Source organism: Bos taurus, chromosome X (genome assembly GCF_002263795.3).
Source record: "Bos taurus isolate L1 Dominette 01449 registration number 42190680 breed Hereford chromosome X, ARS-UCD2.0, whole genome shotgun sequence".
NCBI classification, from domain to species: domain Eukaryota; kingdom Metazoa; phylum Chordata; class Mammalia; order Artiodactyla; family Bovidae; genus Bos; species Bos taurus.
In genome coordinates, this window is record NC_037357.1 from 39,450,189 (window position 1) to 39,466,953 (window position 16,765).

The 16,765-nt window shown below is 37.3% G+C and overlaps 1 protein-coding gene across 1 annotated transcript; it reads right to left on the reverse strand.

The window, feature by feature from the left end:
* Positions 1 to 7,577: 7,577 nt before the first annotated feature.
* Positions 7,578 to 9,421, reverse strand: LOC786332 (tomoregulin-1-like). The gene has a single exon (XM_059883812.1). The coding sequence runs from the start codon at positions 9,332 to 9,334 to the stop codon at positions 8,354 to 8,356; it is 981 nt and encodes a 326-aa protein (XP_059739795.1). The 5' UTR covers positions 9,335 to 9,421; the 3' UTR covers positions 7,578 to 8,353.
* Between the last annotated feature and the right edge of the window lie 7,344 nt (positions 9,422 to 16,765).

Consider the following 16,765-nt stretch of genomic DNA (forward strand, 5'->3'; position numbering starts at 1 on the left):
CCCAGAGGGATGGTACCGGGAGGGAGGAGGGTGGAGGGTTCAGGATGGGGAACACGTGTATACCTGTGGTGGATTCATGTTGATATATGGCAAAACCAATACAATATTGTAAAGTTAAAAAATAAAATAAAATATTTAAAAAAATCCCTTTGGAAGACTAATTTAGTATAATTCACCATTTGTAGCAATTGCAAAATAATAAAGTTTTGTCAAAGAATGAAATGCTGAAGGCCTAAGACTTGAACCCTCAAAATCTGCCTTTAGCACCTATGTACTTTCAGTTCAGTTCAGTTCACTTGCTCATTCATGTCCAGCTCTTTGCAACCCTATGAATAGCAGCACACCAGGCCTCCCTGTCCATCATCAACTCCCGGAGTTCACTCAAACTCATGTCCATTAAGTCGGTGATGCCATCCAACCATCTCATCCTCTGTCATCCCCGTCTCCTCATGCCTACAATCCCTCCCAGCATCAGTGACTTTTCCAATGAGTCAACACTTCCTATGAGGTGGCCAAAGTATTGGAGTTTCAGCTTTAGCATCAGTCCTTCTAATGAGCACACAGGACTGATCTCCTTTAGGATGGACTGGTTGGACCTCCTTGCAATCCAAGGGACTCTCAAGAGTCTTCTCCAACACCACAGTTCAAAACCATCAATTCTTCGGCACTCAGCTTTCTTCACAATCCAACTCTCACATCCATACATGGCCACTGGAAAAACTATAGCCTTAACTAGACGGGCCTTTGTAGGCAAAGTAATGTCTGCCTTTCAATATGCTATCCAAGTTGGTCATAATTTTCCTTCCAAGGAGTAAGCGTCTTTTAATTTCATGGATGCAGTCACCATCTGCAGTGAACTTGGAGCCCAAAAAAGCAAACTCTGATGCTGTTTCCACTGTTTCCCCATCTATTTCCCATGAAATGATGGGACCAGATGCTGTGATCTTCGTTTTCTGAATGTTGAGCTTTAAGCCAACTTTTTCACTCTCCTCTTTCACTCTCATCAAGAGGCTTTTTACTTCCTCTTCACTTTTTGCCATAAGGGTGGTGTCATCTGCATATCTGAGGTTATTGATATTTCTCCCGGCAATCTTGATTCCAGCTTGTGCTTCTTCCAGCCTAGCATTTCTCTTTATGTACTCTGCATATAAGTTAAATAAGCAGGGTGACAATATACAGCCTTGACATACTCCTTTTCCTATTTGGAATCAGTCTGCTGTTCCATGTCCAGTTCTAACTGTTGCTTCCTGACCTGGATGTAGGTTTCTCAAGAGGCAGGTCAGGTGGTCTCGTATTCCCATCTCCATGACCCAATAACTGCTTGACATTAGCCACTGCTGCTGAAATAATTATACCCAAAGATGAATAATCCCATTCCAGACTAGAGGGATATTTCTAGAAATAGGTTATCAGTCTTATAGAATATGTGTATCATTAATTTGAATAAATACATGCAATACATTATTATTACATCTAGGTGTGACACAAAACCTGGGGAAATAACTAATGATATTGGGTGACATATTTTAAAAGGGATATTTCACCCAAATAAGGTTCAATAAATATTTACTTTATTCTTCCATTTCAGAGATGTTGAGGCATTCACTCAATGAAAACTTCAACCTCATGACCCTTAGGCCTTTTGAGCCTCTCCAACATCATAATTCTCTTTTCATAATGTAGTTTCTTAGATTTTATCTATTTTGTCTTCTTTGACATATTATACTTTCATGTTGTTTTGGGATATTTTCAAAATTCTCATTTGATTTTCTCTTTCATCCAATGGTTTTGGTTGTTCAAGAGTGTGTGGCTTAGTTTATATGTATTTCTAAATTTCTCCATTTTCTTATAGTTATTGATTTCTAGTTTCATTACATTATGACCCCAAAAGATACTTGTAGTGATTTCAATATCCTTTAATTTGTTAAGACTTGTTTTTCAACCTAACATACGATCTATATACTTCAGCTATTGGGTGGAAATTATTGCATGTGTCTGTTAGGTTCATTTAGTCTATAGAATTGTTCAATTCTGTTATTTCGATATTGATTTTCTGTCTGGAGATTCTATCCATTATAGACAGTGTGTGATATTGAAGTCTCCTGTTATTATTAAATTGCTATTTCTTCTTCAAATCTGTCAATGTTTACATTATATATTTAGGTACTTTAATGTTGAGTTTATATATTTTTTTAATTGTTATGTCTTCCTGTTAAATTGACCCTTTTGTCATTATTTATGACCTTCTTTGTCTCTTGTAAGTATAGTGACCTTTGTTCTCTTTTGATCACGATTTGCATGGGATATCTTTTTCCTTCCTTTCACTTTCACTTGATATTTGTCTTTAAATATACAGTATATTTTGTATGCAAAATATTTTTGAATCTTTTGTTTTTTAATCCATTTAGCCCCTCTATGTGTTTTAAATGGGGGATTTCATCCATTTATGCTTAAAGTATTATTGATAGGTAAGGACTTATGCCTGTATTTTGTTAACTGTTTTCTGAGTGTTCTTTCATTCTTTTGTTTCTAACTTCCTTTCTTGCTGTCTTCCTTTGTGATTTAATGATTTTGTAGTAGCAGTAGTATGTGATTCTTTGCACTTTCTCTTTTGTATATCTCCTTGAGATTTTTTTCAGCCTTGTCAGTTATCATGAGGCTTATATAAAATATTGTTTAGTTATAGCAGTGTATTTTAAGATGATAACAATTTTATTTCTTCTTCTCCTACATTTTATGTTGTTGGTATCATAATTTAGGGCTTTTAATGTTGTGCCAACATCTGCTGGATCATCAAAAAAGCAAGAAAGTTCCAGAAAAACATCTATTTCTGTTTTATTGACTATGCCAAAGCCTTTGACTATGTGGATCACAATAAACTGTGGAAAATTCTGAAAGAGATGGGAATACCAGACCACCTGACCTGCCTCTTGAGAAACCTGTATGTAGGTCAGGAAGCAACAGTTAGAACTGGACATGGAACAACAGACTGGCTCCAAATAGGAAAAGGAGTACATCAAGGCTATATAATGTCAGCCTGCTTATTTAACTTATATGCAGAGTACATCATGAGAAACGCTGGGCTGGAGGAAGCACAAGCTGGAATCAAGATTGCCAGGAGAAATATCAATAACCTCAGATATGCAGATGACATCACCCTTATGGCAGAAAGTGAAGAAGAACTAAAGGACCTCTTGATGAAAGTGAAAGAGGAGAGTGAAAAAGTTGGCTTAAAGCTCAACATCCAGAAAACTAAGATCATGGCACCCGGTCCCATCACTTCATGGTAAATAGATGGGGAAACAGTGGACACAGTGGCTGAGTTTATTTTTCTGGGCTCAAAAATCACTACAGGTGGTGATTGCAGCCATGAAATTAAAAGACACTTGCTCCTTGGAAGGAAAGTTATGACCAACCTAGATAGCATATTCAAAAGCAAAGACATTACTTTACCAACAATGGTCCATCTAGTCAAGGCTATGGTTTTTCCAGTGATGAGAGTTGGACTATAGAGAAGACTGCACACAGAAGAATTGATGCTTTTGAAGTGTGTTGGAGAAGACTCTTGAGAGTCCCTTGGACTGCAAGGAGATCCAACCAGTCCATCCTAAAGGAGATCAGTCCTGGGTGTTCATTGGAGGGACTGATGTTGAAGCTGAAACTTCAGTGCTTTGGCCACCTGATGAGAAGAACTGACACATTTGAAAAGACCCTGATGCTGGGAAAGATTGAGGGCAGGAGGAGAAGGGGACGACAGAGGATGAGATGCTTGGGATGGCATCACTGACTCGATGGACATGGGTTTGGGTGGACTCCCGGAGTTGGTGATTGACAGGGAGGCCTGGTATGCTGCCATTCATCGGGGTCGCAAAGAGTTGGACATGACTGAGCGACTGAACCGAACTGATGTTGTATATACATTAACAAATTATTATATGTGTAATTCTTATTAATACTTTGGTCTTTTAGCTTTTATACTTGTACCACTATTGCAGTATTAAAATATTCTGAATTTGACTTTATATTTTCCAGTGAGCTTTATACTTTCATATGCTTTAATGTTACTAATTAGCATTCTTACATGTAACTTGAAAAAAACCTCTTAATCAAGGCAGCTCTAATGGTGATGAACTCCCTCAAGTTTTGTTTGGGAAAATCTTTATTTCTCCTTCATTTCTGAAGAATATCTTTGATGGGTATAGCATTCTTGTGTTATAAGATCTTTTCTTTCAGCACTTTGAATGAGAAAATCATCCTATTCTCTCCTGGTCGTCAAGATTTCTGCTGAAAACTTCACTGATAGCCTTATGGAAGTTTCCTTTTAGGGATAAGTCGCTTTTGCTCTACTTCCTTCAAACTTCTCCCTTTGTCTTTAGCTTTTGATAATCTGATTATAATTGTCTCATAGTCTTCTTTGGCTTGAGCTTATTTGGTTACTTTTGACCTTCATGGATCTAGAGATCTATATCCTTCCCAAGATTTGACACGTTTTCCGCCAGTATTTCTTTAAATAAGCTTTCTTCCCCTTTCTCTCCTTCTCCTTCTGAAAGTCCCAAAATGTTTATATTGATTCTGTTACTAGTATCCTATAAATCCTGTGGCTTTCTTTACTCTTTGTCAGTTTTCCTTTCTTCTCCTCTGACTGGATGATCTCTCTTTGAGTTTGAAAATTCTTTCTTCTGCTATTAAAATTGTTGTATTCTTCAGCTTTAGAATTTATTTGGTTCTTTATTGCGATTTCTGTATCTTGTTTGAACTTTGCCTTTTGTTATTGCATTGTTTTCCTTATTTCATTGAGTAGTGTGTATATGTTTTCTTGTAGCTAATTGAACTACCTTAAAACAATTATTTTGGTTTCATTGTTAAGAAATTCATAAATCTCCAGTCCTCTGGGATCTATTACTGGATTTTTATTAGTTTCTTTTGGTGGTACTATGTTTGTCTGGTTCTTTGTGATCTGTGTAGCCTCAGGTTGATATCTATGCATATGAAATACTTTTTCACATCTTTGGCAGATAAAGACCTTCTTCTGCCAAGTCCCTGAATACACGGAATTGCCCTCAGGATTGCCAGAAAGTGTGGCTGAGGCCAGGAGACATATCTACAGTTGAATACATGATTTTCAGATCTGTTAGATAGGTAGTGGGTGGGTGTAGTGTCAGGTCTCCAGTGGACAAGACTGCTTCCGGGATCATGTCTAACAGTGCTTGAGCTATATCATGGGGCTACTTCTGGATTCACAGTCAAATACACAGGTGATAGAGCAGATACTAGAGGCCCAGATGTGTGTGGTTTCCATTGGTTCCCTGGGTGGGTCCCTAAATGCGTAGGACTGATTCTGGAGTGCAGTAGAGTGGGATTGTAACTGGGTCACAGGGCCTGTTATTTGAGGGCATGGACAGATGTATCTTCTGCAGGTCTTTCAGCATGCAGGACTGACTTCTGACCATAGCACATCACAGTTGGAGCTGGTTCACAGGGCTACTTCAAAATCTGTAGCCAGGATTGTGGTAGAAAGGCCTGTTGCAGAGGACATAGATGTGTGTGGCTCCTCCCAGGTCCCTTGGTGGACAGGATTGGTTGTAGGACTATAGCCAGGGAGAAATGAAATCCAGTTCTTGGTGTGATAGCTGCTTTCAGTCTGCAGCTGAGACCATGTTTGGCAAGCTTGCCACTGAAGTACAGGACTGTCTTCTCAGAGTGGCTCTCCTCAGTCTTGGACTTCACCAGGAATTTGTGATCTCTTGCCTAGATATGAAAACTCCCATGAAGGCACTTTTTTCCCCCTATGGATGGTTACCATATCACTGTGTCCATGGCGGAATGCAAGCTAGGGACCCCATCTTGCATCTTCTGACGTTACTTTCTAGGTATATTTTTTAAAAACAGATAGGTCTTTTTGGTTTCAAGACTCAAAATTAGGTTTGAAATAAAGCTTACCTGATTTTCAATATGTCTCTTGGATAACTATCATTTTCACTCTGATTTTAGAATTTTGGGTATCTAAATTAAGTATAGCAAAGTATGGTCCAGGGCCTGAAACTAGTCTGCAACTTGCTTCTATGAATAAAATGCTATTGTAACACAGCACACTTTTCTGCTACCATAGCAGAGTTAAGTAGTTGTGACAGAGATTCTATGGTTCACAAAGTCTAAAACATTTACTATCTGGCCATTTACAGAAAAACTGCTGATCCTTGGTATGATGATCAAAAAATCATTTCTAAAATGATCAGCTTTGGACAAATGGCTGAGGTAGATAAAATATAAGATGATTATCTTACAATACCAAAAATTAAAGAGTCACTTGGAAAAGGGTGAGGTCTGTTAAAAGGATAAAATGAGACAACTTGAAAGAGTTCCCAGGGACTAAATCTGAAGAGTTTTGAGCAGCAAAATAAAGTTAGTGTTGGATTGCAAATCAAAGTATAACATAAATAATCATGAATCCATATTAATACAAGTAATTGAATCAATAAATAATTATGGGAGAAAGGACAAAACTTCCTCACCAAAAATATTAATCAATAAATGTGGAAGTAATGAAAAAAATAGAAAGTGTCAATTAAAACAGCATAGTAATACCTGCTAGAGGTTAGAGCCACAGAAGGATACTAAAAGGAGTAGATAAAAATTTAAGGAGAAAGAAGATATTTGCATAGCCTTGAAAATATTTCCCCTGAATTTTTAAATAATTATTGTGGTAGATTTTAGCATAAGTCTACAAATTCTTTGGTACACTTTTTTCAAGAATTGAGTTTGATTCCCTTCTTCTCATGTATGGGCTATAATATAATTACTAATAAAATAGTAACTTTGCAGTTACCCCCTTAACCAAGTGATCAAATTCAACATCAACAGTAATCTCTTTATACCAAGTAACACCTCTTATAAAGTGATGAGAAAGCTACTTTCTCACTGTGGTATTCTTCCTGAAGATCTGTAACCTTGGTATCATGAAATTTAAAAAAAAAAATGAGAAATGCTTTACAAATAGCTAACCAGTGATATTAAAATGTGTCAAGATCATGAAATAAGAGATAAGATTGAGTAATTTCCAAAAATTAAAAGAGAACAGAATAAATGATAACTAACTGAAATGTAGTACCTCGAATTAGATCCTGGAAAGGAAAATAAAAATTATTAGGCTGTATTGTAAGCTGTCTTACATAATTTATTTTATAGCAAATTAATTATAATCATACACTGTTCCCAGTTTATGCAATGTATTTTCCAAATTCTTGTTCATATAAATTTTGAAAAGGCTCTATTAAAAATGTTAAACTGGATTCTTTACCATAGGACTTTGTAGAATTTTTTTTTTTATAGTGAAAACATTATATTATAACATGCTTTTCCAAACCGAATATTAAAATTAATATTTTGAACATATTCTTAAATTCTACATGCATACTTCTGAATACCTAAACTACATGTTAAACACCTGAACACATTCTACTCACACTTCAGATCTTTAAACATCAACAACCTATTAGTATAGCTATTATAACAGAACAAATTTGGATAGAGGTCTGAGATGATTTTTAAGCTCACACAAAGAGCACCAATTGTTAACATCATTTTTGCATTTTATTCACAAACACTGATACCATTGGTTTATTTATCTTAAAACAAATACTCTCTTTAAAAATGAATGTGTATTAAAGTAGTTTAAATGACAGAGTAGGCTTTATTCCAATCCGTTTGTTAAACAGACTATTTTCACAACATCTAAGTCTACTTTTCAGTGATCCGTTTCATCACTGCTACCATATACTTTTAAAAATTAATTCAGAATTATTTTTTCAAAGAGAGAAATGATCAAATTCCAGTCCATACATCTTATAAATATTTTACATCTAACACACACAACTTTATAGTTCATGCGATAGGCAGTGTCTAAAAAATCAGTTAATAAATCTCAAAAACATTGAAATGTCTAAACACAGTGTCTTCTAGATTTTTTTTGTAAGAAAAGTAATCTGTAAACATCTTTACCTTTAGTTCATGCTTGGTCATTTGCTGTGGTCATTGTGGAAGAAGTGGGTATGACTTTGTAACCATTTGTGAAGTGGTCCATCTTTGCAAAAATATTACATTCCATGGGTAAAGAACAAGTCTTAGAATTACCATGTGGTACAAATTTGTGAAATCAATTTCTGTATTTAAGAACATAAAACAAAGACTACTAAACAGTCCAAAACTGTTGTAGCTGAATATTCTAAATACGAGCCAACAGTACTACACTAAAAATGTCCAAAAATAAGGCCTCTGAAATAAATATTTCCATTCTTTAAAAAAAGACATAATAAATGTACATCACATGGTCAGTGTACATATAAAAGTCACCAGTTCAAACCATTCTGGATGACGTATCTGAAGTAAAATGACCTAGGTTTTGCTTCTGTCGTCGTCCTCTATTATTTTTAGGGCATTTTCTACAAGAAGCCTTCTGAGTAGAATAAATGAATTCACATTTTCCATGGATGCAGTAACCATTGAGGTTTTCAGGGCAAGGCATGTGGTTTCCAATATAAACATCTTCCCTTTGATCACTAGCATCTTTCACATCTGGTCGATACTGTAGTCCATCATCCTTCTTTCCCAACAAACTAGTGTCATCTGTGTCTGTGCAATGACCAAGATGCCTTATATCAATTTGTTCTTGTTTTATACAAGATGCTTCTCGAACAAAACAGGGATTGTTATAGGAACTCCCATCAGAAGCACACACAGGATTAAAACTGTATCCACTGCAATCTATATTACATACACACCCAACATTTTCTGCATCTTCATCACATTCAGCTTTATACTTGCAGGGTCCACACTTGGAGTGTTTTCTGTGAACTTCTGCCCCTGACCCTTCTTCTTCTGCTCCTTCTCCAGATCCAGAGCCATTATCAGAGTAGCACGGTCCTCTCGCTACTACTGTTATCTCTTTCTGGTGCTTACAAGCAGCCCTTCTGAGAAAGCATTCATTTTGGTACGTGTCCCCATTTGATCCACAGACAGGAATGTAATTCGTATGGCACTGAAACTGACATGCACATTTCAAACCATCTCCATCTTCTTTACAGACGCCTCCATATTTACATGATGATTCATCACAAACTCTTAGATCAGATTCCCTCACATTTAATTCTGAGCAGTTGACGCTCTTGCCTTTGCCGCCCGGACAGTCCCCGCCGCCGCCGCCACCCGGGGGCTGGTTGGACGCGCGGCTCCCGGGCAGAGAGAAGGCGAAGAGCAGAAGCACCGACGTGTAGCAGCAGAAGGCGAGCGGGGGCGCGGCCGGCAGCCGGAGCGGCGCCTCAGCGGCCACGGCGCCCATGGCTGGCGCCCCTGGACGGCGGGAAGCGCAGGGAGCCGCAGGCCCGGGGCATCCAGCCGCGCGCCGGGAGCCCCGCCGCTGCCTCGGCGCCTCCTAGCAGCCGCGCCGCTGCGCCGAGGAGCTGCCCCTCAGCATCCCCGCCCCACCCGCAGCGCCCGCCAGGCCCGGGCCAGCCGCGCTCGGGACGGAGTCGGAGGGTCGGGGCGAGTGCGCGCGAGCGTGCGAGCCCGCGCGGGGAGACCGATGCCGGGGAACGAGCGGGCGCGCGCGCGCGGCGGGCGGGGGTCGCGGGGCAGGGTCAGGCCCAGCCCCTCGCTCGACTCCTCGCCTTCCCTTTGTGTCCGCGGCTGTCGCCGCCGCGTCACAAAGACCCCGGCCCGCCCGGTGCGGGGCGCGTGACCAGGACTTTGTAGAATTTTTAATATACCAGTGTGCTCTATGAATCTTAAACAGTATAAACAGTATAAAGTTTTCCTAATGTCTGACCATAGGTCAATATTGCATTGAAGATCTCATAGGATTTGTGTAGGAAAAAACCAACACAAACTTTCCTTTAAATGACACAGTTATACCCTTATTGCCTTAGAGTGATATTAGCTCCCTTTCTATTTTAATATTTGTTAAGTTTTAATATGTTCCAGTTATATACTAAGTGTTTTATATACATTATGTCATATAATATTCAAAACAACCCTGTGAAATAATTGCCCAGGTAAGAATTTATTCCCTGAAATGCAGTCAAATGTGTTTAAGGGCCTATGATGATAATAAACCTTTGCCCATCTGACTACGAACCCAATGTCTTTAACCACTAAGCTAGACTGCTTGTCTGAACTAATGTGGTGCTGTTCCTAAATAAGACAGAGTAATTAGCCATATATTTTGTTAGAGACTTTAATACTCATTTATGAATTTCCATGGAGCCATGTTCTATTACCTCTTAAACTACTCTTTTATAGTAACTTCTAGAAATATTTCTAACTCTTAGATTTGTAGACTATTACACATGGATATCAGCAAATGGTCAATACCGAAATCAGACTGATTATATTCTGTGCAGCCAAACATGGAGAAGATCTATACAGTCAGCAAAAAAAGACCTGGAGCTGATTGTGGCTCAGATCATGAACTCCTTAATGTCAAATTCAGACTTAAATTGAAGAAAGTAGGGAAAATCACTAGACCATTCAGGTATGACCTAAGTCAAATCCCTTATGACTATACAGTGGAAGTGACAAATGGATTCAAGGGATTAGGTCTGATAGAGAGAGTGCTTGAAGAGCTATGGAGAGAGGTTTGTGACATTGTATAGGACACAGTGATCAAGACCATCCACCCCCCCAAAAAAAAAAGAAATGTAAAAAGGTAAAATGGTTGTGTGAGGAGGCCTTACAAATAGCTGAGAAAAGAAGAGAAGCTAAATGCAAAGGAGGAAAGGAAAGATATACCCATTTGAATGCAGAGTTCTAAAGAATAGCAAGGAGAGATAAGAAAGCCTTCTTCAGTGATCAATGCAAAGAAAATGAGCAAAACAACAGAATGGGAAAGACTGGATATCTCTTTGAGAAACTTAGAGATACCAAGGGAAAGTTTCATGAAAAGATGGGCACAATAAAGGACAGAAATGGGATGGACTTAACAGAAGCAGAAGATATTAAGAAGAGGTGGCAAGAATACACAGAAGAACTTTACAAAAAAGATATTCATGACACAGATAATCGCAATGGTGTGATCACTCACCTAGAGCCAGACATTGTAGAATGCTAAGTCAAGTGGGCCTTAGGAAGCTTCACTATGAACAAAGTTAGTGGAGGCGATAGAATCCCAGTTGAGTGATTTCAAATCCTAAAAGATGATGCTGTGAAAGTGCTGCACTCAATATGCCAGCAAATTTGGAAAACTCAGCAGTGGTCACAGGACAGGAAAGGTCAGTTTTCATTATAATCCCAAAGAAAGACAATGCCAAAGAATGTTCAAACTACTGCACAGTTGTGCTCATTTCACATGCAAGAAAAGAAATGCTCAAAATTCTCCAAGCTAGGCTTCAATAGTATATGAACCATGAACTTTCAGGTGTTCAAGCTGCATTTAGAAAAGGCAGAGGAACCAGAGATCAAATTGCCAACATCCGTTGCATCATTGAAAAAGCATGAGAGTTCCAGAAAAACATCTACTTCTGCTTTATTGACTACGCCAATGTCTTTGACTGTGTGGATCACAACAAACTATGGAAAATTCTTAAAGAGATGGAAATACCAGACCACTTGACCTGCCTCCTGAGAAATCTGTATGTAGGTCAAAATGCAACAGTTAGAACTGGACATGAAACAACAAACTGGTTCCCAATCCAGAATGGAGTACATCAAGCTTGTATATTGTCACCCTACTTATTGAACTTGTATGCAAAGAATATCATGTGAAATGCCAGGCTGGATGAAGCACAAGCTGGAATCAAGATTGCCAGGAGAAATATCAATAACCTTAGATATGCAGATGACACCAGCCTTATGGCAGAAAGTGAAGAGAAACTAAAGAGCCTCTTGATGAAAGTGAAAGAAGAGAGTGAAAAAGTTGGCTTAAAGCTCAACATTCAGAAAACTAAGATCATCCAGTCCCATCACTTCATGGGAAATAGATGTGGAAACAATGGAAACAGTGAGAGACTTTATGTTTTGGGGCTCCAAAATCACTGCAGATGGTGACTGCAGCCATGAAATTAAAAGACACTTGCTCCTTGGAAGAGAACCTATGACTAACTTAGCATATTAAAAAGCAGAGACTTTACTTTTCCAACACATGTCTGTCTACTCAAAGCTATGGTTTTTCCAGTAGTCATGTATGGATGTGAGATTTGGATTATAAAGAAAGCTGAGTGCAGAAGAATTGATGCTTTGAACTGTGGTGTTGGAGAAGACTCTTGAGAGTCCCTTGGACTGCAAGGCGATCCAACCAGTCAATCCTAAAGGAAATCATTCCTGAATATTCATTGGAAGGACTAATGCTGAAGCTGAAACTCCAGTACTTTGGCCACCTGTTTGGAAGACCTGACTCATTAGAAAAGGCCCTGATACTGGGAAAGATTGAAGGAGGCAGGAGAAGGGGAAGACAGAGGATGAGATGGTAGGATATCATCACCGACTGGATGGACATGAGTTTGAGTAAGCTCTGGGAGTTGGTGATGGATAGGGAAGCTTGGTGTGCTCAGTCCATGGGGTTGCAAAGAGTCGGACATGACTGAGCAACTGAACTGAGCTGATCTAGAATACAGACATTACTATATTTAAAAAAGCTGTTTATAAAAATAATTCTTACACATTTGTTTTGTTCTTTCTGTTTAGTCACTAAATCATGTCCAACTCTTTGCAATCCCGTGGACCAAACTTTCTAGGCAAGAATAGTGGAGTGGGTTACCATTTCCTTCTCCAGCATATCTTCCTGACCCAGGGATTGAATATGCATCTCTTGTATTGTCAGGCATTGGCAAGAGGATTTTTTACCATCTGAGCCACCAGGAAAGCCTACATATTTGTCTTAAGTCAATAGAGCAATTGATGAACTGGAGATATCTGTTACAAATTCTTAAGCAAGTGTCATTGACGATTAATTTGGTATAAATTTAAAGCCCTCATATTTCTCTGAAACAAATACAAGTGTACTTACACTTTTTCCAAGCATGAGAAAACTGGAACACAGAAAACTGAAGCCTCTAATATATGAAATATACTCTAATGTATTGAACGCTACCAAAGTTGATAAATATCAACATTGGGAAATTACCTAGTTTTTTTTTTTTTGTCAGTTTGTAACACCAGCAGTTAGAATAGCATATGGTAATATTAAGTATTTAGTATAGTTGAATGAATGAATGAATGCATTAATTCAGAAGTACCCCCAAAGAACTCCTAATTAATTAAAATATTTCATCCCAAATCCCTCATGTCCAAGTATATTTTAAATAAGTAATTTTTCTTGGTTTCTATTTTGTTTTTGTTGTTGAGACTGAAGGGTGTAGATAAGAATATTCCTTCCCCTCACTCAGTATTATAGAACTGAAAGGGCTCTTGAAGATAATTTTTCTAAGCATCTCACCTTAAAAAAAGTAAAGCCCAGGTTTGTTAAGAAGTAAATTGACATCATGGAGATTATACAGGGAATCACCACATTTCTTCTAAGAATTTTTTATTTAACATTCTCCCACCTTCAAATGTTCATCTAAGTGATTCTTCTTTGTCCTTTAAAAAGAGTGCATGCATATTTCTAACTCTGTACTAACTTTTGATAAGTTTATTGAATATCAAATTCATTTACTTGATTATAAATATTTTGAAAATAGAGTTTCTTTAGACTCACATTTGCATGCACAAATATACACACACATGCACAAAGCTTGTGCTTTGTACATTTCAACAAATATTTATTACCTGAACAAAATTATTAAGTGAAAGACTAGGGGCTAAACCTAGGTTTTATGAATATGTGCTGGGGAAACGCAGCCTCACATTCAGGCTTTTGACTTCCACTTCGTCTCATAAGAATGGGCCTTGGCCCTGGAATACTTCCTAAGAGATAAGTTGTCACAGCTTATGCTGGACTTATCACCTTGTGTGGGAATATCATTTCCTGGTTCATATTCAAGGTGTGTTCCATTGTTAGGTTTAACTATGTGTACCATATGGCACCTGGCCAATCCCTCTGCTGTATCTGTCCCATTTTGGAAGGGGACAGAGTCTTTCTGCTGTAGCATGAAGTGGATTCACACAAGCTAATTGCCCTATGTCTGCTACTGAGAGGGACTCACTGGTCATGGGAGACTATGTCCACTACTGAAGTTGATCTTCTTCTGCCTCTTCTCTGTGTGAGTAAACCATTTTTCCACCCAGTGTTTGGTTGTGTTATTTTCCTTGGTAATGCTGATATCAAGACACAGTTGGCAGAAGTGCTCAGACTTCTACTCCTGACAATAGGCAACAGAGATTACTTGCTTGACAATATGATTCTTTCCACAACATTATCTTGCCACTTCCCTAATTTCATTTTTAAGTCTATTTGAAAATAAAACTGCATAACCTATGTGGAAATTGGTTTTCTACTGAAATAGGTTTGTCTGCTTCAGACTCTTCAAGATGCTGTAATATATCCAAAAGTAAAATATAAAAACTAAGAGAAACCCTTTGAATAAGAATGGGTTTTTAAAATTCCCAGAGTCAAGGGAAGGATATGAAATGTCCAAAATACTGAAATGTACAAGACAGACAACTGAGTGGTTGCTTAGAACTTGGAAGGGAGGAGATGAAGAGTAACTATTAATGGGTTGGAGGTTTCTTTTTGTGATGAGAAAAATATCCTAAAATCAGTTAATGGTGATGGTCACACAAATCTGTGATTACTCTAAAAACCATTGATTTATACACTTTAAAAAGGTAAACGTTATGGTCTATAAATATCAAAATATAACTTTAAAAAATGCCCACCCCCGGTGGAAGGAAATGATCCATAGGAAAACAGGTGTAAATTGCAATTAATATGCTTTATACCAGAAAGGTAAGATATTACCTACTCTGTACTTTTAAGAATGTATACAGAAGTAATGAAAAATAATCTATTATAGCATAATCATATTTGGACCCAATTTCAGCTATAATACTTACTTGCTGTGTGACCAAGTTACTTAACTGCTTTCATCCCCTCATGTGGGGCTATTAACAATGCCTAATTCACAGGGTTGTTATAAGCATTAAACATAATGTCACATGTTAGTCACTTCTGTTTTACAGTATTTGCAGTTCCAAACTATTGTCTATAATTCTACCTGCATGATCATTTTTGCTTTTCTTTTCTGACTATGAAAAATTTGCATATTTCAACTCTAGACTTTAATCTTTAGTCCCATAAGCATTTTCATTTTTGTTCCTCTTCCTTTAATGTGGGAAAGTTACACATAAATACCTTCATTCTGCTACATCTTGCATGCATTAGGAATGAAAGTCCTCAAGGTAAACTTACAGTATTTGAATCCCATCTCTAACATTATTAACTGTGACCTTTGGAAAATCTATTGTTTTACTTTTTTCATCTGTAAAGCAGAGAAAAAATTATTAGCATCATAGACTATATATTTTTGTATATATGATGCTAAAGATAGTACTTGATAAATAACAAGTTCATAATAAATGTTTATATTAGCAATAATTAAGAGTGTATTACTTTTTATAAAAATCTTCAGCTCATGAATCCATAAACATTCCGATGTAACTTGTATTTTATACTAAAGTCTTATTCACCCTTTCCACCAGCCAGTTTCATCCTCTACTTTATCCCTATGTATATTAGATAGCCCTTTGTGTACTATATAACCCTTTCCTTCTCATACTTTTTTCTTTATCATGACTTAAGTGCCTTGACAAAGTCCCATCCTCATAGTTTGAGTTCATTCAGTGTCTGATTCATGGATAATCAGAGGATTACCTCTGAGATCACTGACTATTCTAGAGTAAATCATAAATTATGTTTGTTAAGCTTCTTGGATACAAAGGTTCAGAATAGGCAACAGGGATTCTCTACAATATATCCAGAATAAGTAACATAATCTCCATAATATCTAAGTATTCTTGATTTTTAGCAGAAAATAATTCAGAAATATCTGTGTTATCTTTGCAGTTAACCTCCTTAGGAACAAATAATTGAGAAACTTTGAAAAGTCAACTCTTTTTCTTTGAAACATACAATGGATAGTTTCAAGCTTTCACAGATGTTATAGAAAGTTTTGTGTTGCAGTCAAATTAAGGCAATATTTTGGTTAAGTATTATAATAAATTATAGCTGTTCAGAGAAATTCAGTTGCTAGTTTTTTGTTACTGGCAGTGTCCTGGGTAAAGTTATGAAAGGCTCACAACCATTACTGGCTGTAGTAAACCAGCACCTCCATATATTAATGTAAATTTTCTCCCAAAATGTAAACTATTTTGAAACAGAATTGGTTATAATGGTATAACGAATTGGTATAATGTGGATTCTTTATTATTAATGACCTGATATATAGATTAAGTAGTAAATTACTGTTTGCCTTTGGAAAGTTTGAATATTGCTTTAAGGTCCTATAGGTTTCTCTTTACTTATTCAGCTTCACTCGTTCCTGAGTTTTAGTAATCTGGTATGCATCATTGTCACTTTTACATTAGTACTGAGCATTTATGCTAATTTAGTATATTGCCAAAATTTTTACTGTTAGCTTCTGAACTGAGAATTAAACCTCATAAAGTCAGCTAACTGTGTAGAATATTTCAATATATCACTGTCAATGAATCATAAAGTCTCTAGTCCCTTTAGTGCATTGATTAGCTCAAGAAATAGAGATATTTTCATTTACATAACAGATGAAAATATGCCCCTATAATCCTCTTGAGCACCTCAGTTGAAATGTACAGTATTTTT

Excerpts from the sequence above, each read along its gene's own strand:
- LOC786332 (XM_059883812.1), bottom strand. The coding sequence starts at position 9,334 with ATGGGCGCCGTGGCCGCTGAGGCGCCGCTCCGGCTGCCGGCCGCGCCC.